Below are 24,998 nucleotides of genomic sequence, written 5' to 3' on the forward strand. Positions count from 1 at the left end.
GGATACTGTTTTATATATATACACATATTTATATGCTAAATATATACATGTATATTGACAAAGGTAGGTGAAATGTACCCACCGTAGTATAATAAAATATAGTATAACAACAACATGGTAAGGGTTTAAGTCTTGATCCAGTCTATTGGCGATGATCATGTTATAGATTGACCTCAATAAATTGTATACATAAAAAACAAACATTCATGTTTTTTTTTTTTTCCATTAACTCAAACCCTCTGGTAAACATTCAGAAGCAAAGTAATAAAATAGTTAGAATATAGCTATTGCAGTGTAGTGGTTTATCCCAATTCTAATTGCTATTTTTATTACAACTATTTTAACTAGTACAAATGTAATATATATATATAATGGAAGTCTTATTATAAAAATTTCAAATAACAACCAAACTCAGGAAAAAATTAAAATAATCTTAAAATAAGTAGGCAAGCAGGATTTATCATAAGATAAGCCATTAACATAGGCAAGTACATGGTTACCAAAGAATCTAAAAGTTCAAATAAAGGAATTTAAAAATGTAAAGTATGAGATCTCATTAGATGTATTATTTTACGTCATTTATGACAAAAACATGACATTAATAATTGATATTTCAGGAAAATCTGCATACAAATGAAGGAATTCAAAAATTGAGATCTCATGTGATGTATAATTTTATGTAGCCGCCAAATTGATTGTTAATACATAGTATATTCTTCACAAATTATTCTAGTAGTAGCATTCTCTCTTTTGAGCATATACAAAACAAGCTTCTTTCATTTAATTGACATAATTAATTTTACTACACTTAAAAACCGTGTAACCATTCATCACAATTCATCATAATCACCACTTGGTTGGGAAGGAACATCATTTAAAAAACTTTCTAAATCTTCTTCATCTGAATCTTTCTTTTTCTTCTTTTTTTCTTTTTTTGTTTTACTTTTGTCTTTCTTTTTACTTTTTTTCTTGTCATCATCAACCTGAAAATGACAGAACATTTGATAAACATAGGTTTTCATGGATTGTAACATATTTCTGTGGATTCATTATTTTTTGTTAGATACCAAATGTTTATGGATTTCATGGGTACAGATGAACCATGAAATTAAATGTTTAAAGAATGACAAACTTTCTATTGGCTTGTATGCAAACTAAGGCAAAACCACGAAATTATATATCCACGAACATGTAGGATCTCTTTATTCCCTGAAAATTGGTACATTGTACTCACAAAATTAAATGAATCCACAATACATTTCAAGGTTATATCTATTTTTAATGATAATATTTGAAAATAGCGGAGGACGTAAATGCCTTCTTTTGTCCCGCCAATATTCCTCTTTGACATATTGTTTGAATTGAATTTTACAGTTGGTAGGATTATTTGTCATCATGTGTTGTCATGAGAAAATTATGGGACTTTGACCGATGGAACAAAATGTTCATTTGAGTTGATGGTCAAGCAATCAGTAGAATGGTTTGTTGTCATGTGTCCATCTAACTTCTATATCTATTGACCTCTGGTCAAATTATTAAAGGTGTTCCTTTAAGTCCTTGGCAGAGATAAGTCACTTCAGTGCTGCTACTGAAAGTATACAGCACTTGCTACAGTAGCCTATCAAATGTCATTTCAGTCAAAAATAGCAAAATTAAGTTGATGATGACGTCAACAACAACAATTTTAGAAAGACAGGACCAGCATGGATAGAATTTATAACTACAAAAACAATAATTTTTGCTTTACCGTTTCTTCTTTGTCTCTTTTCTTCTTTTTCTTTTTCTTTATTGCATCAGTACCAGGTACATCAACTAAAACAGATCATTGATCGATTAAATTGAAATAAAAACAATCACTAATTCCAATCCCCTGAATTGCACATATTTTATCTATCCAAAGGCAATAACTAAAGAAATGATTTTTTAGTTACTTAAAAACTTTTTAAAATATAGTAGAGAATTGAAAGTTTGAGAGTTAATACAATGCAATTTCTAATAAATAAATTTGGTGTATTTACTGTCTTCTGATTGGTTAAAAGTATTAGTTTTATTTTCAATGTTGTCAATTTTTATGGCGACACGCCCACTCTGACGTCGTGTATTCATACCCCAACATGTGTGTACGTTGTTATTGTTAATGTAAATTCTATAAAAAGTTCTTTTAGCCTTAGTTTTAATAAAAATTTATTTATAATGAATGGCAATAATTTATTTTGAATTTATTGACCCATAAAATTAATTTTTGACTCTTCACATTTTACATAATCCGCTTCGCGGATTATTCAATGTGAAGTGTCAAAAATTAATTTTATGGTTCAATAAATTCAAAATAAATAATAGCCATTCATTAAATATAGTTAGTATTTCAAGGTGGCTTTACTTGTTGAGAATTTTTTTATCGGCATTGATTTCAAAAGCATCTTAGACATTACTTATATAAATCTTTGATATAAAATTAATAACAATAAAAAAATTGTACATCTTAGACAGCTTCCAATGTTTTTTTTTCCATATAATCATTTTTTAAAGGGATATAACTCTTTTAGAATTATTTGTTTGGCACTAATTGTTTCAAACTTGTCCAAATATTGCTGACATAAACCTTTGATATAAGTTTCTTACAGATATTTCTGTCCCCCACAACATGTCCTGCTGGGGATAACAACATAACCAGCACAGTTAAAGTAAAAAATGTTTTGATTGGAGCTTGGAACATTTTCATCATTTTAAAATCATAATATAATTTTTTTAATCCACATAGTATTACACCAGTTAATATCATTATACTCACTTTTTTCTTTTGAAACATGGCTTGGTTTTGCATCCTTTTTATTCTGTAATGAAAAAAAATAATTACTATTTTAAATAAAATCTTTCCATCCCTGACTATTCATCAATTATTCTGCAGCTCAAGCAATTTAAAGTGTGTTTGTTTTTGATAAATTTGGTATCAAAATCAATTTTGCATTTGCACATGTGTATCAATATTTTCTAGTTCAAAGTACACTTTGCAAGCAATTTTTTTTTTTTAACACTAGTTAAGATTCAGTGTGTCTGTCTGTTAAAACTTTTCTATATGCCTCATCAGAATTATTCAACACTTGATACAGTATAAGCAATGATTTGAATATATGTATGTTCTACGCTTCAATTTTTATCCAAGTTGTGTAGGCCTTACTTTCTCATTTTACAAAGACTCTGTCTGCAAATTATCTTGCATGTTTTTGAGTATGTACTGTCTATATATCCATTGACACATTAGAATATATTGATAAAAAGATGTACAGAGATTCTGCACAGTCAGTGTCAATCAAGTTATGCAGCTGAAAACTTAAACTAACTATGTTGAAAAGTCTCCCATTTATATAATCAGGATTTAGTAGTTTGCACAAAAATGTTTTTCCTCTACATCCCATACTTACTTTACTTTCTAAAGTATCTAGCCAATCACCAAAATCAGGTTGCTGTCCAAGATCAGAATCACTTCTAAGTCGTTGGTCAGCTGTAGTAGTTAAATTTTCTGTCCCATTACTGATTTCCTGGTCTTTATTTACAGTGTCATCGTCACTAATATCCTGATCAATGGCAACAGTCACATGACTGTCCAAATTATCTTCAATGTCTGACACGTCATCAGTAACTAACACATGACTGTTCACATTGTCTTCTACGTCGGAATTGTCTGCAGCGACTGTTACCTGAGTGATGGGATTATCATCAATGTCTGATTCATCCTTAGTTACGGGAATGTTATGATCAGAGTCATCACTCTCAATCTCTTTAGCGTTTGATTCAGAGTTATCAAAATGATTTACATCTGAATCAGTACTCTGTTTCCTTTGAATGTTTGATTTAGACTGAGTCTGCATATTATCATGATCTGAGTCACTATCATCACTTGCAAGTTGTGTAGGAATAAAATTATCATCAGAGTCTAAATCATCTTGGAATCCTGCAACCATTGGATTACCTTCGTCCTCACTATGGAAAGAAAAAACATTATCAAATAATGGCTACAACTGTTGTGCTACTTAAAGGGGCACTAGCTACAAGATATATAAAAAATATATAATATGACTTTTTATGTTCAATCATTAATGAAAGTGTAATAGTGAAAAAAACAAAACATTCATTTTTAGCAGCCAGTATTGTTCAATTTTGTCAAAATAAGCTAAGAAACATTGATGATGACTTATTCACTTGCAAGTGAATAATTCGACCTCATTGAATCCATATTCATGTGAACTTCAATTTAGCCCCTTAGCTTGAGATGGATAGGCATGAATTGTGCTTGATCAGTTATTTAAAGGAAAAAAATGTCAACATTGAAAGTGAAACACTGGTAAATCATTTAATTGACTGATTCAATCCACAAAAATACATTCTTAAACAGTTAAAAATGATGATTAACATATATTTTGAATCTTAAATATAAATTACACAGACCTAGAATATTCCAATTGCACAATCCAGTTTTCATTTATATCTATATTTATGTTTATATTGCTTATATGGCCATTGTAAGTAATTAGAGGTCAAACTCGATAGTTAATTAGATGGCGTTATATTATCAAGCATATGCCTGTAAATTGATTATTTTAGACTTTTTATAATTTGGATAAATGTTTTACATTGTTATAAATCAAATATGAGTCAAATCGGTGAAAACAAATTTGACAGCTAGTGCCCCTTTACAGAAAGTGTGAACAAAATTCTATTTCTTAATAAATTGAAAATGTTGTAGTACTTAAAGAAAGTATGACAAAAATTATATTTCTTGGAAAATTGAAAATATCAGTTAATAATAAGTAGGTATCTGTGTATATTTGTCAAGCAGCTGATCAATATGAGGTCATCCTGCTCAGTAGCACTTGAGATAAGTGTGGGATGATAAATATTATTATATTCAACATATTAAAAATTCCAAGCGTGGTAAAACAGGAAATGATGAACAACAGTTCCAGGTAGTCCTCACAGGTTACAACTCATTACTTACTTCAAGGGGCATAACTCTAGCACTACATGTAGTTACAGTAAAAAAACATCTTAAACTGCATTTGATGGTTGTTATAATACAAAAGTTCAGATCTTAGCTCATAACTAACTTATGTTATCATGCAGAACCAGTTGGGGTCAATTTAAGTGTTTCAAAAATGCAATTTGGGCATCAGTGAATATCAAACTTGACCATCATTTCATTTTATGTACATGTATTTGTTTTTGTATTTTTAAAAAAGTGAATTCTAAAATCTGCAAATAATTTGTTTCAGAGGGAAAGAAAGACAAAGAAGTGAAGTATGTAAAGAATATTAAACTAGAGGCTCTAAAGAGCCTGTGTCGCTCACCTTGGTCTATGTGCATATTAAACAAAGGACACAAATGGATTCATGACAAAATTGTATTTTGGTGATGGTGATGTGTTTGAAGTTCTTACTTTACTGAACGATTTTGCTTCTTACAATTATATCTATCATGAACTTTGCCCATTAGTAACAGAGAACTATATTTGGTAAAAATTTACATAAATTTACCAAATTAATGAAAATTGTTAAAAATTGACTATAAAGGGCAATAACTCCTTAAGGGGTCAATTGACCATTTAGGTCATGTTGACTTATTTGTAGATCTTACTTTGCTGAACACTATTGCTGTTTACAGTTTATCGCTATCTATAATAGTATTCAAGATAACCAAAAACGGCAAAATTTCTTTAAAAATTACCAATTGGAGGGCAGCAACCCAACGACCAGTTGTCCAATTCATCTGAAAAATTCAGGGCAGATAGATATTGACTTGATTAACAATTTAACTTCTTGTCAGATTTGCTCTAGATGCTTTGGTTTCATAGTTATAAGCAAAAAACTGCATTTTACCCCTATGTTCTATTTTTAGCCGTGGCGGCCATCTTGGTTGAATGGCCAGGTCATCGGACACATTTTTCAAACTAGATACCTCAAAGATGATTGTGGCCTAGTAGTTTCAGTGGAGATTTTGTAAAAGATTACTTAAGATTTATGAAAAATGGTTAAAGATTGACTATAAAGGGCAATAACTCCTAAACGGGTCAACTGACCATTTTGGTCATGTTGACTTATTTGTAGATCTTACTTTGCTGAACATTATTGCTGTTTACAATTTATCTCTATCTATAATAATATTCAAGATAATAACCAAAAACAGCAAAATTTCCTCAAAATTACCAATTCAGGGGCAGCAACCCAACAACCGATTGACCGATTCATCTGAAAATTTCAGGGCAGATAGTTCTTGACCTGATAAACATTTTTATCCCATGTCAGATTTCCTCAAAATGCTTTGGTTTTTGAGTTATAAGCCAAAAACTGCATTTTACCCCTATGTTCTATTTTTAGCGGTGGCGGCCATCTTGGTTGGTTGACCAGGTCACGCCACACATTTTTTAAACTAGATACCCCAAAGATGATTGTGGCCAAGTTTGGATTAATTTGGCCAAGTAGTTTCAGAGGAGAAGATTTTTGTAAAAGATTACTTTAATTTACGAAAAATGGTTAAAAATTGACTATAAAGGGCAATAACTCCTAAACGGGTCAACTGACCATTTTGGTCATGTTGACTTATTTGTAGATCTTACTTTGCTGAACATTATTGCTGTTTACAGTTTATCTCTATCTATAATAATATTCAAGATAATAACCAAAAACAGCAAAATTTCCTCAAAATTACCAATTCAGGGGCAGCAACCCAACAACCGATTGACCGATTCATCTGAAAATTTTAAGGCAGATAGATCTTGACCTGATAAACATTTTTATCCCATGTCAGATTTCCTCAAAATGCTTTGGTTTTTGAGTTATAAGCCAAAAACTGCATTTTACCCCTTTGTTCTATTTTTAGCCGTGGCGGCCATCTTGGTTGGTTGACCAGGTCACGCCACACATTTTTTAAACTAGATACCCAAAAGATGATTGTGGCCAAGTTTGGATTAATTTGGCCAAGTAGTTTCAGAGGAGAAGATTTTTGTAAAAGATTACTTTAATTAACGAAAAATGGTTAAAAATTGACTATAAAGGGCAATAACTCCTAAACGGGTCAACTGACCATTTTGGTCATGTTGACTTATTTGTAGATCTTACTTTGCTGAACATTATTGCTGTTTACAGTTTATCTCTAACTATAATAATATTCAAGATAATAACCAAAAACAGCAAAATTTCTTCAAAATTACCAATTCAGGGGCAGCAACCCAACAACTGATTGACCGATTTATCTGAAAATTTCAGGGCAGATAGATCTTGACCTGATAAACATTTTTACCCCATGTCAGATTTGCTCTAAATGCTTTGGTTTTTGAGTTATAAGCCAAAAACTGCATTTTACCCCTATGTTCTACTTTTAGCCGTGGCGGCCATCTTGGTTGGTTGACCAGGTCACGCCACACATTTTTTAAACTAGATACCCCAATGATGATTGTGGCCAAGTTTGGTTTGATTTGGCCCAGTAGTTTCAGAGGAGAAGATTTTTGTAAAAGTTAACGACGACGGACGACGGACGCAGGACGCCGGACGCCGGACGCAAAGTGATGGGAAAAGCTCACTTGGCCCTTCGGGCCAGGTGAGCTAAAAAATTCAATGAGACCAGAGCAAAAAGAATCTGAACAAAAATTTTCTGTAAAAATTTGCATTAAAGATATTGATGAAAGAAACTATAATAACTAATCAATTTTAACACAATACCTATCACTTTCTTCCACATTTTTACTCTTTCCATTATCCTTAGTGTCTTTGGAATCATCCAAGAAGCTAGCATCAATAGCCCCTCCATCTGGAATGAACTCATCCACATCTGTAACTGGATCATCCTCCTTTATTGTTTCTGAAACACCAAAAGTTTGTTTTTCATCTAAAAATATCTTATTTGCTGTTTTTACTCAACCTTCATCATTTGGTTAAGTATGTATATAAATTAGTCACCTGATTACCAGGGAAATTATTCGATGAAACACCAAATGTAAACTAAATACTATATACATATATTTTCTTAGATGGGATATATTTTGCTGACAAAACCTGGAGATTGAAATTATTAACCTCATAACAATAAATACACTGTAAAACCATTTATTTATTCAAAAGAAAATTTACACTCAGCAATCATAGAAAGATAATATGTATATAAACTCATTATAGATACCAGGATTAAAATTTTGTATGTAAGATGTGCCTTTAGTCTACAAAGGACTCATCAGTGATACTTAAATCAAAAGATTTTAAAAAAGTCAAATAATGTATGAAGTTGAAGCATTGAGAAGCTTGAATTCTGAAATGTATGCTATCATCACATGTTCTTCATAATAAGGTAGCTTTACCTTTATTATGATAAATAATCATGCTAATCAGTAAAAAGTATTCAAATGATATCGTCGCTGGGCTTCTAAAATGTCGTATATGACTTTTTTGGCTAAAAATACTTTTTGACACCAATGGTCTCGGCGGGAGGAAATCTTTCGTATCACAAAATAGCATACAGTTAGACCCATCAAAATGTGTGAAATAAGACATATTACATAATTGCCAATGTCAGTTGTTTGAAAAGTTTGCTTCCAAAATGTTGTATGAAAACTTGAAAATCGTTGTAGAATGGCTCTGGGAAAAAAAATAATTGTACATTTCTTTATTTCTGTGAAAATAATTTAAGTTCTTGGATAATCCAGAAATGTCAAAGTTTTCATTTCACTGCTATTTACAAAAATGTTCAAGTTCATATACAACATTTTGGAAGCATGCATTTTGCCAAATTTTTCAAAGCCTGTTTGTGAGATATTTTTTTCTTGAAAAATTTGTAATATACAACATTTTAGAAGCCCAATGACGATATAGAATTTGACAAAAGTTGTACTATTTGTAATTACCTTTTACATCTTTTTTCTCCACATGAGTTTCTTTACTTTTAAAAAGTCTGGAGAAGAAACCAGTTTTTTGCTCTGGTTCTGTTGGTTTGGCTGGAGGTTGATCTGGTGATTTGACTTGTTTTGATGGTTTTTCATCTGGTGAACTAATAGGAGGAACTGGTTCCTGGTTTGTTGGTGTTTTTGATTCAGATTTATTAGAAATAGTTGTCTGTTGTAAAGCAGGCATAGATAATGATTTTGGCACTGAAAGAAACATCAATTATATGATAATTATCAAAAAAATGTAACCAGATGCTCTGCAGGACACAACATTTAAGCTGGATTCAGCTCTAAATTTGGATTGTGATTAAATAGTTGACACAGCATAGGTTTCTTACACAGAATGAATGTGGTCTAATGAACTTTAAAATTATTTTTGCCTTTGAGCAATTCACTATGCTGTTGAATATTAATCTCTCAAAAAAATGTTTGAAGAAATTTTCTTTTTATTTATGAAATCTGAAATGAGAAAAATTGAACACCCCCCCCCCCCCCCAATTTTTTTTTCACATCCCCCTTTCCCTTATTCCAAAACAGATCTCAATTCAAATTTCTAATGGAGTTTGCAACAATAACTACTCATTTAAATACATCATAAAATATTAAAATGTAAAAAAAGTGCTTGTTATCACTGAATGGTAAAGATTGTTTTAATTTATCAGTTGGTAGTAAAAGTGAATATACATTGTATATTGTATAAAACAATGATTTAAGTTGATTCAACTACTATTCTGGACAAAGAAAGATAACTCCAATTGAAAATTTCTTGCTATTGCGCAATATTGTGCAATTAGATATTTCTTGCTATTGTGCAATACTGTGCAATTGAAAATTTCTTGCTATTACTGAATACTGTGCAATTGAAAATTTCTTGCTATTGCACAATACTCAATATAATAATTTTGGAACCTGATTTGGACCAACTTGAAAACTGGGCCAATAATCAAAAATCTAAATACATGTTTAGATTCAGCATATCAAAGAACCCCAAGAATTCAATTTTTGTTAAGTTTAATTTTGGACCCTTTGGACTTTAATGTAGACCAATTTGAAAACGGGACCAAAAATTAAGAATCTACATACAAAGTTAGATTTGGCATATCAAAGAACCCCAATCATTCAATTTTTGATGAAATCAAACAAAGTTTAATTTTAGACCCCGATTTGGACCAACTTGAAAACTGGGCCAATAATCAAAAATGTAAGTACATTTTTAGATTCAGCATATCAAAGAACCCCAAGGATTCAATTTTTGTCAAAATCAAACTAAGTTTAATTTTGGACCCTTTGGGCCCCTTATTCCTAAACTGTTGGGACCAAAACTCCCAAAATCAATCCCAACCTGCCTTTGATGGTCATAAACCTTGTGTTTAAATTTCATAAATTTCTATTTACTTGTACAAAAGTTATGGTGCGAAAACCAAGAAAAATGCTTATTTGGGCCCCTTTTTGGCCCCTAATTCCTAAACTGTTAGGACCATAACTCCCATAATCAATTCCAACCTTCCTTTTGTGGTCATAAACCTTGTGTTTAAATTTCATTGATTTCTATTTACTTATACTAAAGTTATTGTGCAAAAACCAAGAATAATGCTTATTTGGGCCCATTTATGGCCCCTTATTCCTAAACTCACAAAATCAATCCCAACCTTCCTTTTGTGGTTATAAACCTTGTGTCAAAATTTCATAGATTTCTATTTACTTAAACTAAAGTTATAGTGCGAAAACATAAATATAAAATGTCAAAATGTCCTTAAATACAGCTATCACACTGATCATTATTTTAGATCCTCTTTTTTTTTTTTAAGTTATCTGTAAAATTATTTAATAATCATGATAATCATTCTTCTTAAATACTGTAAAATTACATTAAATTCTCACAAAATATTTTTTTTAATTTATTTTGACAACATATTATGACAAATATTTTTTATACCTAATTTACTGAAATATATGCACTTCTAGAACTGAGGAAGATTTAGAAGTAAACATATTGTATGAGTCACATGCTTATTGTTAAAGACTCTGTCTTCTTGTGTTCTAACTGATTTGTATATAACCCACATCTCCTTAAATTCTATCAAAGATAAAATGAAATTTGCAACTATGGCTATATTACAGAAAATAATACTTTCTTTCTCATGTAGACAAAACTGGCCATATGAAAATTCATCAAATCAAGACCTTTTTACGTAAAAATACACAAAACTTAGTAGATAGTTTCACATGAAGATTAGAAGGTATCACACTGTAACATCAACATCAGTTAAATTTTTGTATCTCCATTATAATCTTCTTGTGTTAGGGCAGACTCTGTAAAAATCTCACTTGTACAATGTTCTTACCTCCAGTGGCTGAAGAGTTCTCTATGATAACCTCTTGTTTAAGATCTGACTCTGATGTAGCTGACCCTGAAAATTTGTCTTGCTGCTGTCTTCTTTTATTGCTTAAATTGTCAATGAACCTGAATAAAAATGTACATGATATAGCATTTATTAGTTGGATAAGCTAAATTCAATTAAGTAGTGCAATTATCATTGTACAGATAACCATACTCTTTATATCCTTCAAGTTTTACTTTTAATTTAAAGTCAATAGAAAGTATAAGTTTCTGTTCACAAACTCATAATGATTCACAATTAGAGGGTATACATATGTTATAGTAGTTCACAGCATTATTATGGTTTAAAATTAGTATGAAAACTTTGAAAAAATACACAGTGGAGCATCTATGCATCTATATGTTACACCACACATTATAAATGTTTGTTTACTATACATAGCTAGTATGCAATTTCTGTCAACCCAAACTTACACATCATAATTTTGTTCTTCTGATTCTTCATGGATATCTAATTCTTCTACAGTTGATCTAAAGTCTTCTGAATTAACCTCTAGCTGTTTCAATAACGATTCTCTCTACAATATAGTATTTTGTTTCATAATATAACATTACTTAAATAATCTGTCTCTTATGGTTGTGGCCTGTTATCTATTTCTTAAATATAAGAACATGTGGTATAAATGCCAATGAGACTACTCTCTATCCAAGTCACAATTTGTCATCTTTGCTAGCCAAGGGTTACCATTCACTCCCGTTCTCTACACCCGTGGCAGATTAAGCCAACATTTGTGAAAACAATGTTGTGCCTTCTATTGGAAGATCAAAGTCACACCAATTCTGAATACATTATTCTTGACCAATGTTAGCACTTGAACTCTTCAATTTGGAGGTAAAACACGGTAGCGTCTAGATTCTACATACTTGGTAAAGCCAGAAACAAAAATATACGTCAACATCCATGCATTTGTGCATGAAACATACACAGGAACTTCTATTAGTTAATCAAAAACATTCAAGTTGTCACTAAATATAGTCGTATGTTTAGGGATGTAAAGACTTGTTGCACAATAAACACATGGCAATTGTTTACAAACACTTTCTACATTTACACATGATCATGTTTTAGGCGCTTTTTGATTGGATGCAGTGAGTTTCGACTGCAAGTCTGCAACCAATAAAAATCCTTAGATGTGTCTCCAAAATTTTATCTCAATCTGCCAAGGGTGGAGAGAATGGTAGTTGATTGTAACCCTTGGCTAGTGAAGATGCAATTTGTAAGAGTAAACCATTTCATGAATAGATATTTGGTATCCTTCTTCAAAATATTCAAAGTTTTACATGACTTGTCTTATTTTTTTTAAATTCTTTTGTTGATTTGTAAGTTAGTGACCTTATATAAGGGTGTTGTTGTGTTTCCCAATCTTTTTTAGCTTCTTAAAAAATAAATGCTGCTCTGTAGAACCATTGGAACCATTAAAAGCCTGAGAGACTGTGTAGATTAATAGCTAAATCAAACAGCCTTAATACAGTTGAAGAGTTTTTTGATACAATACATGAGATATGACACCCATTGAGACAATTAGCTGTGAATCTATTCTTTTTAATTTTATTATATTCACATTGGTGTGGACTTCATACACTCTAGAAATAACTTTAATTAAATAGTTTATTTTCTAATTTTTACTGATTATAGTTGTTTACTTCTTCTTCATTAGATCTCTGGTGTAGAGGTATCCCAATAGCAATCAAACCACATTCTCTAACTTTTATATTACAACAAAAGTTCATAAATAGATAAATATATAATATGGAGACTTAAACGGTATAATTGCCAATTAAACCATCTGTTCAACATGAAATGGATTTAAGCAATTTTATAAACTCAACAATTAAGTAAGATAATTTGTGAAAGTCTTCAAAGGGAAACTGTACCTGGAGTTGTAGATAAGGCAAATTGAAGAACTTGTGCATATATCTCAGACCAAATCCATTACACATAGACGATTCAGCATACCTCACTTCACCCGAACCCTCTGGTCTGAAAACAGAAATCTTTAAATAAAATAAACTGTTGACACAGAGATATGTCTCAGACCAAAGTCATTACACATAGACCATTCAGCATACCTCACTTCACCCGAACCCTCTGGTCTGAAAACAGAGACCATTAAATATAACAAACTGTTGACACAGAGATATTTCTCAGTCCAAATTCATTACACATAGACGATTCAGCATACCTCACTTCACCAGAACCCTCTGGTCTGAAAACAGAGACCATTAAATATAACAAACTGTTGACACATACAGTACAATTTTTCGCGAAAGCCATCCCAAACTCCATACACCGAGTTTTTTCCTGGTGTGACACCAGGAAACTCCGACATCACTCCCTAAATTCTCGGAGAAATTTGGGAGTATTCCCTCCGACTTCCGCGTAAATCCGTTACCTTTTGTTTATTGTATTAGCGACATCTCTCCCAGTCTGGAGTGACGCGGTGTCACACCAGGTAATTAATTGCCCTAATCCTTCTGATCTATGCCGGCACGCGACAGTCAAGGTATGCGAGATTTCTAATGTAATTAAACAATTGTATTTCCTGTCTATTGATTATCAGCTTATATCTGATTGCTTGAAAAAAATGAAAGATTAAAATCAAAATCAAAACGTTGTTGTTAATTCTTTTAATTACTCTGTACATTTAAATCAATTTTTAAAAACAAGTATATTTGATTTTGACTTCCGTTTTTTATCAGTAAATAAATATTTAATTTACTAAAAGAGATACTATTGTGTAACAATAAACGGAGACTAACGCTGAATATATTAGGGTAGTTTAAAGAAAAGTGACCCGTCTCAAAGTTTTTTATACAAGTAAAAAAGAAAATATTATTCACTATCTGTTATGCTAATAAGTCTACGTCATTTCCATTTTACGATTACAAAATAAAAGTTTTAAAAAGCAAAAGGTTGTTGTTAATGCTTTCAATTGCATTAAAGTTTTATAAAAAAAAAATCTATACTTGATTATGACCTCGGGTTTTTTTTATCGGTAATTTATATAACTTACGAAAAGAGACATACTTGCGTGAAAATAAACGGAAATTAACGCTGAAGGTATAAAATGTGAGAAAGAAAGAAAATTACGTGTCTTAAAACTTGTATATGCAAGAAAAAAAGAAAATACTTTTCACCATTCCTTATGCTTAATAAGTCTACTGCATTTTCTCTTCACGATTTGTTAGCATTACTTTAGGATAAATAATACATTTCGGCTACAACAGGAATACTTCTATAGCTGCATCAACTCGTCGTTGCATAATATTCATTTACACACAATGAATGTAAACTTTTGTGTTGTATTTAGAACAGTGATCTTTAATATTTTTAAAGCAATTAATTGCCGTGGGAAGACGATACGCATCTCAGTGACCAACAGTGCGTAGTTGAACTTGAACTTGACTTTGCTCACAATATTGAATGCTAAAAATAGTGACATCAATTTTGTCCACGAGATTTTTATTTGGCGGAAAATAGTATCATGTAACAGTAAACTCAGGTGACCTTTCTGGATGACCGTGGGAAAATTCATTCAAGGTTTAAACTTGCTTTGTAATTATGATTGACATAAATTTGTGTGCGTTAAGATTGAGGCTCTAGAAGGTTCTTTTACAATTGATTAACCAGATTCTAAATTGTATTCCTTTTCTGAATTAACCAACATCAGCCTTTTATTCTTACGTTTCTCAGTCAACAGAGGACATAAAACCTGACATTATTTATACGTCCATAGTCAACACTAAATATTAATGGTAGATGAAAACAGGATGCATGTCGTTCAGTTCCTGATGGGCGTTGGTAGAGATCCTCTGTGAAAATTTGTCGATCGTAAAAATCTGATCCACATTTTTTTTTACATATTTCTTTCTTGTAGAACACGATATAATTTCATTTAAATATTCTATTTTATAATTGTTGAAATACTTCTTTTTATATTTCGCCGAGGACTTTTAACGAGCAGTAAAATACGGATTGCGCCAATCCAATTTTATTTTAAATAATTAAAGATCAATAACAGATCATAATGGATAAAAAACACATGATTTTTTTCTCCATATAATTAAATATTTAAAGGTTGTGATTAAAGTGTTGTGTCTGGGCGGCGAATGTATCTCAGTATTTATGAATATAGAGCTGCCACATTGCATACAAAACTATTTGTCACTTTAGGGAGCTACCATTTGATTTTTATGGGGGGGGGGCTAGGATGAAATTTGAAAAAAATAGGCAGGACAGGAGTTTTGAGTAAAAAAAAAGTCAGGATGAGACACTTGCAAAAAAAAAAAAGTCAGGACGACAATTTAGGTAAAAAAAAAGTCAGGATAAACTAAAAAAAAGGCAGGACCGAACAGAGTGAAAAATAAAAAGGCAGGACAGAGATTACAGCTAAAAAAAATGCAGGACAACATTTTTCATCCTAGCCCCCCCATAAAAATCAAATGGTCGCTCCCTTACAGTTTCTTTTTTAAATTCAAATATTTCAAGTTGGTAATCTACCGAGGTAGTGAAACATAATATTTTACATTTCAAAATAAATTGAAAGTAACAGAGTTCACTTGTTGATCTGTAAATTAACTCTTGGGTTTAATTTAGATTAGACATATTACCGTAAAAAACATCATTTTGTTTTAAGCCAGTTGATATTAATTATATAATATTGAACTATTAATGAACCGAATATTGCTCACTGAGTAGGTCATAAAAGGTGCTAATTATGGTAAAATCGTCTTTGTTGAAAAAACAAAAATTATGACCTGATCGGACTATAATGAAAATACAAAATAAGTGTTTTATTCGTATTTTTATACGTTTGTACGTTGTATGTCATATGAAAATGACATGGGCATATACATACAAGAATAATTATCTTATTTTAAATAAAAATGTCACACTTTTATCTGACAATGAAAGGACATTTAAATAACGTATGTTAAAGCACACAGGTGCAATCAAGATCGATTAAATGTACAAAGGTAATAAATCTGGCTAATCCGATGATGTTGTCACGCGTCATTAATTTTCAGTACATCCGATGGGCAATAAACCAATAAACAGCCACGCGGTGTTGGGAGAGAATCTTTGGAGGAAATTGGGAGTATAATCCGTGATTCGCGGTGTCACACCGCTACACTCGGAAATCGGTGATTAGAGTTCGCGATTACATACTCTCTGGGCGTACTGTAGATATGTCTCAGACCAAAGTCATTACACATAGACGATTCAGCATACCTCACTTCACCCGAACCCTCTGGTCTGAAAACAGAAATCATTAAATATAATAAACTGTTGACACAGAGATGTCTGAGACCAAAGTCATAACACATAGACAATTCAGCATACCTCACTTCACCCGAACCCTCAGGTTTGAAACAGAAAACATTAAATATAATAAACTGTTGACACAGAGATATGTCTGAGACCAAAGGCATTACACATAGACGATTCAGCATACCTCACTTCACCCGAACCCTCAGGTTTGAAACAGAAAACATTAAATATAATAAACTGTTGACACAGAGATATGTCTGAGACCAAAGGCATTACACATAGACGATTCAGCATACCTCACTTCACCCGAACCCTCAGGTTTGAAACAGAAAACATTAAATATAATAAACTGTTGACACAGAGATATGTCTGAGACCAAAGGCATTACACATAGAAGATTCAGCATACCTCACTTCACCCGAACCTTCTGGTCTGAAAACAGAAACCAATAAATATAATAAACTGTTAACACAGAGATATGTCTGAGACCAAAGTCATTACACATAGACCATTCAGCATACCTCACTTCACCCGAACCTTCTGGTCTGAAAACAGAAACCAATAAATATAATAAACTGTTAACACAGAGATATGTCTGAGACCAAAGTCATAACACATAGACCATTCAGCATATCTCACTTCACCCGACCCTCTGGTCTGAAAATGAAATCATTACATTGTCAAAATACTAATGGTGGTCTGAACCATCAGGCTTTCTGCAATCTAGTACATAAAAATATTAAGCTGAAATCTTGCCCATCATGTTTTCTAAGAAAGTTAAATAACTTCTAAATGTCATATCATAAATTTATGAAAAACTAATGGGAGGCTATCTTAATAGATATAAACCAGGCACCAAAGTTTAATGAAAACTGCTCAAAGCACTTTAAAGGTTTTGTCCGTAAACTGGAAAATCTCAATTTTTTAAATGAATGAAACCCCATAACTCGGAAACATAAATTCCAAATTTTCTTAAAAAAAATAGATTTATGATAATTACAAACTGTATAGAAAAATGTGTGAAATGAAAATCAAACTACATAATTTTTGTGCCTGGATCACTTTTCTTTAATAAACTTCCATTAGGAACACGCAAGTATTTGAAAGACAGAGATGAAAAAAAATACATAGAAACATTCAGGGCTATACATGTACAGTACATTCCGGTTATTTGCATAGCCTATTTGTCAGAAGAAATTATGCAATAAAGCGGAGTATGCTTATATCCGAAATGCCAAAATACGGAGTCAAATAACATCGATAGTGCAGATCAGTAAAGGAAATCCTGAAGAAAGATGAACGTCCATAATTCACTTACAACATATTGAATGATTATTTATTCTAATAAAAGTTATTTGTCTAGTGTCATGCATTTTATTTCATTGTTTATTATTTCAATAAAGTTTATAAACACATTTAGTTTTAGTTTATTTATGTACCGACTTTTCCTTTACCTGAGATACGAAAATAAAATTGTTCTAAAAATAGATTTGTTTCTATGACCCGGATGTACAAATTATATTGTTACTCTTTGATTTAAACAAACTGTTAAACAATGCTACACAGTTTATAATCATTTGATACAATAAATGTGTAATGAACTGCCTTTAATATGCAGTATTTACCGATTGCACAGTGATGTAACACTGTTACTTTGACCTTGTTAGTTTCTTATATGCAAAGCAGTTAACAGGTAATGGGGCCCTGCAAGGGTTAAGGGTTATTTGCTGGACACGAGTGTTGAAAGTGAAAAAATATAATAATTTTAAGTTAATGTTCTTTTAAAAAAATATTAAAAATAAAAGATTGATGTATGAAATTTTTCAACCATATATAAATGCCCTGTAATATTTCACATAAATGAAGATCACCCCTAGCCAAATTACGAGATTGCACATTGGATAATGATCGATAATTAGCAAGCGTTATTGTTTTAAAAATACACCCAAAAGGTGATCTATGAACAATGTTTGAAATGCAATCAATAATTAACACCTTTTGAGATAGAAGATCATAAAATGGTTGTGTTTTTACAACAATCAGCTGATTGACATTTTTATGACCTCAAGGCTTAAAATAGAATATGGGAAACTTTACCTGTGTACACATCGAGGCATTTTTTATAATCATATAAACACGAAAGAAACTGTGTTAAAACTTTATTTAAATAACACAGAAGTAAATCTGAAATAATATAAAAATTATGATGCATTCAAGAAAAATATACTTACCAAATTGCTGTTTCCGGTCAAAAATCTCGTCAGTTTTAACTAAGCATATCTAGCTGGCGATTATTTTCTATGCAATTAACCGAAATGCCACTTGTGGGGCTATGCATATAACCGTACAATTTAACATTAGATGAATGGGAAATGGTTTTGTGCAGGAGAAAAGTATGCAATTAACCGAATTATGCTATTAAGCGGTATGCAATTAAGTGGAATCGACTGTATAACCAAAAGGGACCTAAAAAGAAAACTTGTTTATGGTAATTTATAAAACTTTCAACTAGTCAACAACAAAAATTCATGCAGTCAAATGGCAAATTCTTCTTCATAGTTACAGTGTTTATTTACCCTCACAGAAATGATATGTGCCCTACAGAAGTAATGGACAAATCAACAACTTGTGTGAATATTATCCCCACACAAACTGAACAAGACACAAGTTTGTGAAAATATCTGTGGTATATTTTTGATCATTTCTTAAAGAATATTAACCTGTCATAATGCTGGCAGTAATAGCGAGCTTTATCTTCCGTGACGGTCCGATGATGTCCCATGTCCCTATGGTTACCTAGAACTAACACTGGGATATGTGCTGGTACCTTCTCCATCTCCCTCTCTACATAAGTAAATGTCCTGTAAACAAGTAAATAGAGCATTCATAACAACCATACAATAACCTTTCAGATTTAAATAGAGCATTCATAACAACCATACCATAACCTTTCAGATTTAAATAGAGCATTCATAACAACCATACCATAACCTTTCAGATTTAAATAGAGCATTCATAACAACCATACCATAACCTTTCAGATTTAAATAGAGCATTCATAACAACCATACCATAACCTTTCAGATTTGATGTCAGAAAATTACAACAAATTAAAAAAAAAAAATATGTGTCCCAGCTCGCACATTTTCACATTCCCATGTTCAGTGACCTTTGAAATCTTGGACAAAGCATAAGTTTGGCTTATTTATCAAACAGTTCACTGCATAATGAACATGTGTACTAAATTTCAAGTTGATGCCACCACTCTTAACATACACATTTACCTGATACAGTTTTGAAGGATGTATAAACGACAGAAGTTTATAAATGAAAACATAATGCCACTCTACTATTGCATACAGGGCATAAAAAGTTCAAGAGTTCATTGTCATATACATTGTGTTGTATAGTCAATACACTATTTTGGTCTTTAGCATAGTAGCAGAAAAATAATACCAAAAATCCTTTCAAAACTTGTTTCTTATAATCCAAAACTTTTCAGATTAAACATTGAATTGAGCTGCTATATGTTGTAAAAGTTTATTACCTTACATGAACAGACTGTGTGGATTGTGGAATAACTCCATTCTAGTCTATAAACTTTATTTGGACTTATTGTAAAATAGACTTAACAGTTTACTTACCATTGTTTAGTTATGTCATACATCAATATAACACCGTGACTTCCTTTATACACATCCATAAACTCTGCATCCAAACATGGCTCATCAGGAGCATCCTAAAGTAATACAAAATGTTTCATCAACAACTGCTTCTGAACAAAAAGGTTTTTTTTTTATAAAGAAGTGAACTGACAAAACTGAATTGGATTGGTCTTTTATTATGGAGCTGATAAGCTGAGAATTTGATGTTGTCACTTGGACAACTTTTGTGAAGGATTTTATTTGCCTAGAATATTTTTTAAACGGTTGGGGGACCTTTTGATCCACTATATTTCCCATTCCCTCTGAAAATTGGTTTTTAATAGCAAACAAACAACTAAAATAGTCCAGGGAATTGTATGTATGATTAAAAGATTTCACAAGCAATTAGATTTATAAACAACAGCTTGGTAGTTACATGTATCATTATAATACACTGTAATAAACTGATGATTTTTTTTTCATAAACAAAATGCACATTTTTGTGGAATATTGCAGCTTGAAAATGACTAGATTACCAACATTTTTAATATTTACAACTTACTGCAAATTAAATAATTTAAGGTACATTATAAATGTTATTTCCTGTTTCTTTCTAGTGCACCAAATTTTTCACAAAAAACAACTTCGCAGAGATTGTTGGATGTTGAGTGACGTTCAACTTGATCTACTGAATTTCTTAGACATTAAGATTTAAATATTAAAGATGTACAGTATCTTACAATATCATTGATGATAATTATAATTAAAACAGTACAATTTACTTCACCTTGACTGAGTTATCCATTTTAAGTCCTTCAGGTTTCTTTTTCTTTTTGCCTTTATCTACCACATCCCAAATTTCGACCTTTACTACATCATCCGTTGTTTTATAGTTCCATTGTATATTGCAAACCTAATTAATACAAAGAAAATAAGTTCGTAACATTCTGATTCCGTAGATATAAATCAAAGTCAATCTTTTATAGTACTTATAAAAAAGAAGATGTGGTATGATTGCCAATGAGACAACTATCCACAAAAGACCAAAATGACACAGACATTAACAACTATAGGTCACCGTACGGCCTTCAACAATGAGCAAAGCCTTATCTTAATCTTATCTGAATTCAAGATTACTTTAATTTCACTTTGCTAAAAGAATTGACCTGAAAGAATAACAGTTCAGAGTGTTTTAGTGTTTGTTCATTGATGATGGCCCTATTGCAATTTCTGTCTGTATGTCTATTTTCTGTAAACTGTTTTGTTTGCATGGTGTTTCTAACATCTATTTGGAAAAGTGCAATTCAAACAGATTTTTTTTCTTGAACACACTCAAAATAATGAACTGGAGCAGTCATTGATCAGTTTATTTAATCACCTATTATATTCATACACACTTTACAAATACATTTTCAGTGAATTGATTCATATAAGTAACAGGATATTCACACATTCAGAAACTTTTAATATACATGTACATCTGGTTTCATTTGCATACTGTGAAAGTACTTTAATTTGTAATAACAATTTTCGTGGTTTGAGCAATATTTTCATGTTCGTGGGTTTTTAAATTCGTGGATTTTAGTTTTTTTTATAAAAAAAATAATTGAAAAATTAAAGCCTTTTGAAACGAATGTTACAAATAGTCTGGATTGAAGGACATTGCAAAGTAAACATTGACCCGTGCAAATCGTAGTGACAACACTAATCAATCCAAGATAAAGTGATCAACAGATTAAGGACCATCAAAGGTGTTAATTAGGCCATAAACATGTCACCTAAAGAAATAAGTATCATAAACAAATGCTATAAACGTATCTTGAATTGTCAAATAATTCTGATCAAAATCAAGCCCAGCATGAAATTATCTTTTCCCATATGTACGAGAACTATTAGGATATAAAATGAATACTTTATCATTCTGGCATATCAATACCGGAAATCCGACTTTCATCGAAAAAATTTTTTTTTATGAAAATTAAAAGATCAAAAGTTGTACAGCTTAGGTTACCAAAGATTAAATGGGTATAATCCTGCATGCAGTTGTAGTTCTGTGACTGCTATCAAAGTATTCTCAGATTCGAGGATATTCAACATATTCTCTAGATATTATCAGTAGTCAAACCTTCATGGGGATCTTTCCATGTCTTGATTTGGACAATGGTTGTTTTATTTCGTTGGACACTTAAATTCGTAGATAAAGTCGTCCACAAAAACCACGAAAATTGGTACCCCACGAATAAAAGTACTATCACAGTACATTTAAATTCAACTCATTTTTTATAAATACCTGAATTTCTTCTGTAGGAATGTATTCTTCTTTAAACTTGTGACCTTGTAATCTATGAAATAAACATGATTTCCCAACATTTCTGTCTCCTCGAATCACTATTTTCACTAAAAGAGTAAGAAACTTTTATCAGAACATAAATATACAATGAACTTTCACTATGAAATAGAGATGCAATAATTCATTTACTTTCATGATACAAATGTAATCAATTCTAGCTGATTGAGAAAAAGCATTTAATAATATTTTCGTGGTTGAGCAAACTCTGCAAATATACCAGTCTATCATTTTGTACATAAGTTAGGCCTTTAGTTTTCTTGTTTAAATTGGCTGACATCTGTCTTTTCAGGGCCTCTTAAAGCTGACTGTGTGGTATGGCCTTTGCTCATTGTTGAGGGCAGTATGGTGATCTATAGTTGTTAATTTCTGTGTCATTGGGTCCCTTGCGGAAAGAAGTCTCATTGGAAATCATGTCATTGCTTCTCATTTTCATATCAAAATTTATATTTTGTGGAACAGTACGTTATATTGGTCAGATGGTTCCCCAACAAAAATATTTTAATGATAAAAAAAGACACAATGACTGTATAGTCTTATATTTAAAAATGCTCAGCTTAGTCCTAGGACTCATGTTATAACATTTCAAGAAATTCCTGCTACCTACTGTTATACTGGACTCCTCTAGCAAACCTCCTCTGTAGCTGTACTCCCATAGTCTGAAGACCAGATGGGGGTGCCTTCTGTCCACCTCCATCCTGATTCCCAAGTAACTTTCTAAACAAGGACATACTCTACCAGTCATTTCATTGTAGTCCTACCCTGAAAATGCAGTCAGATAGATCATAGTAGTGAATAAACAAAAAATAACTGGGTCTCTTTTTAATTTGTAGATTTCAGGCTGTTATTTAGACCAAATATATATACATGTACAGAGTGTGTTTATGTACAAAATGTAACAGCCACTATGTTCCGTCAGTTAATTTGTTCCAGCGGAACATTTCAACTAGTCATTTTTGTTCTGATGGACGAACTTTCCAACTAGTTGTTTTATTTCCAGTGCAGTCGAAAAGTTCCGAAAAAAGTAGCTTGTTGAAAAGTCCCGGAACAGTGTAGATAGTTGAATAGTTCTGGCGGAACAGAACAACAAGTTACATTTGTACATCGTTCCAAATTTACCATATTTCATCCTTTTTATAGAAAGAGGGGGCAGAATGAGTATCAGTATATACATGTATACATGTAAGAGCAAATCTTACAAGAATACCAAACGCACTGAAAGGGGTTTCTTTGGGGACAAATATGAAAAAAGGGGCATGGAACTTTATTTTGGGGGAAATAATGACAATGTATTTAAATTTCGATGTACTGAGCGGGAAGAACAAGCTCCCCCAGCAAAATTTAAGTTGTATTTCATATCTTACATAAAACAGAATAAGTTGCATTATCATGCAAATTTAGTATTCATAGTACCCTCAAGAGAGGGAAGAATACCCCCTTCCTCGTGTGGGTCTTTGCATCAATTCTCAAAATGGAACTTTGTGACTGGTTGATAAGTTCTGTTGGAACTTTTGGGCATGTTTGTTAGTTCCGGTTTTGACTAATTTGGCAAAAAGGAACTTTCTTACTAGTAGATATGTTCCATTGGAACTTTTCAATTAGTCACTTTGTTCCGGTGGAACTTTTAAACCAGAGGAAGAACAAAGTAACTAGTTAATAAGTTCTGCCCGGAACTTTCCAATGTCGGAACAAAAGAGCATTTACATTTACAGCCTTGTATTGCCATCACTGGTGATCAAATAGATTTTAAACATCTGTTATAGATTCGTCACTGGTTCAGACATACTTATTATCACAGGGGCAGATTAAGGGGAAGGGTCTTCATATATGATAAATGCACAATACTTTATATAAGTATCACTAAACTGTGGCCTTCCAGGGCGATCCCTACGGTGTTGACCCATTTGTTGTGTTTTGATGATAACTTTATTTTTACAACAGTACAATCATGACATTGTCATTGCATGAGATGTTATCTTTTGAATTAGGAAAATAGTGTTTTTTAATGATTCTGGGGTATTGCCTATAGCATTTTCATTAAATTTTCCTCCTAATTGTTATCGACTTTTTCAAATCTTCACATGTATACATGTATGTTCATAACTCACTGTCTTCTATTTATATGGATAGTCGACCTTCCTATGGATAGAAACAAGTGCCTGTGGTTGTCAAACTGAAAAGTCGTTGATGTTGCAGAAAAGATCTCACAACTCTTGCCTTTGACTTGTCAAAATTGCAAACAATAAATATATATTTCTTACAGAAATTTACAGTCTTTCTTGGACGCATATGTTCAGTCTCTACAATCATACAAAGGACAATAAATGAGGCAATATGATAGCAAAATTAATTAAAAATTGGACCAGAAAATCATCCCCGGAAGTTCAATTGAATAGATAATAAGTAAT

The 24,998-nt window shown here is 31.7% G+C and overlaps 1 protein-coding gene across 1 annotated transcript; it reads right to left on the reverse strand.

Annotated features, from left to right (window-relative positions):
• Nucleotides 1-694: 694 nt before the first annotated feature.
• Nucleotides 695-24,998, reverse strand: LOC139510073 (rab-like protein 6). Its single transcript, XM_071296304.1, has 15 exons — nucleotides 24,852-24,998; nucleotides 23,198-23,352; nucleotides 22,534-22,640; nucleotides 21,031-21,156; nucleotides 20,244-20,338; nucleotides 19,320-19,460; nucleotides 13,203-13,308; nucleotides 11,742-11,845; nucleotides 11,272-11,390; nucleotides 8,888-9,130; nucleotides 7,713-7,851; nucleotides 3,423-3,981; nucleotides 2,792-2,834; nucleotides 1,748-1,812; nucleotides 695-983 (listed from the first exon to the last, which is right to left on the reverse strand). The coding sequence occupies exons 2-15, from the start codon at nucleotides 23,319-23,321 to the stop codon at nucleotides 831-833; spliced, it is 2,124 nt and encodes a 707-aa protein (XP_071152405.1). The 5' UTR covers nucleotides 23,322-23,352; nucleotides 24,852-24,998; the 3' UTR covers nucleotides 695-830.

The sequence above is a fragment of the Mytilus edulis genome, chromosome 2, assembly GCF_963676685.1.
Source record: "Mytilus edulis chromosome 2, xbMytEdul2.2, whole genome shotgun sequence".
Classification (NCBI taxonomy): domain Eukaryota; kingdom Metazoa; phylum Mollusca; class Bivalvia; order Mytilida; family Mytilidae; genus Mytilus; species Mytilus edulis.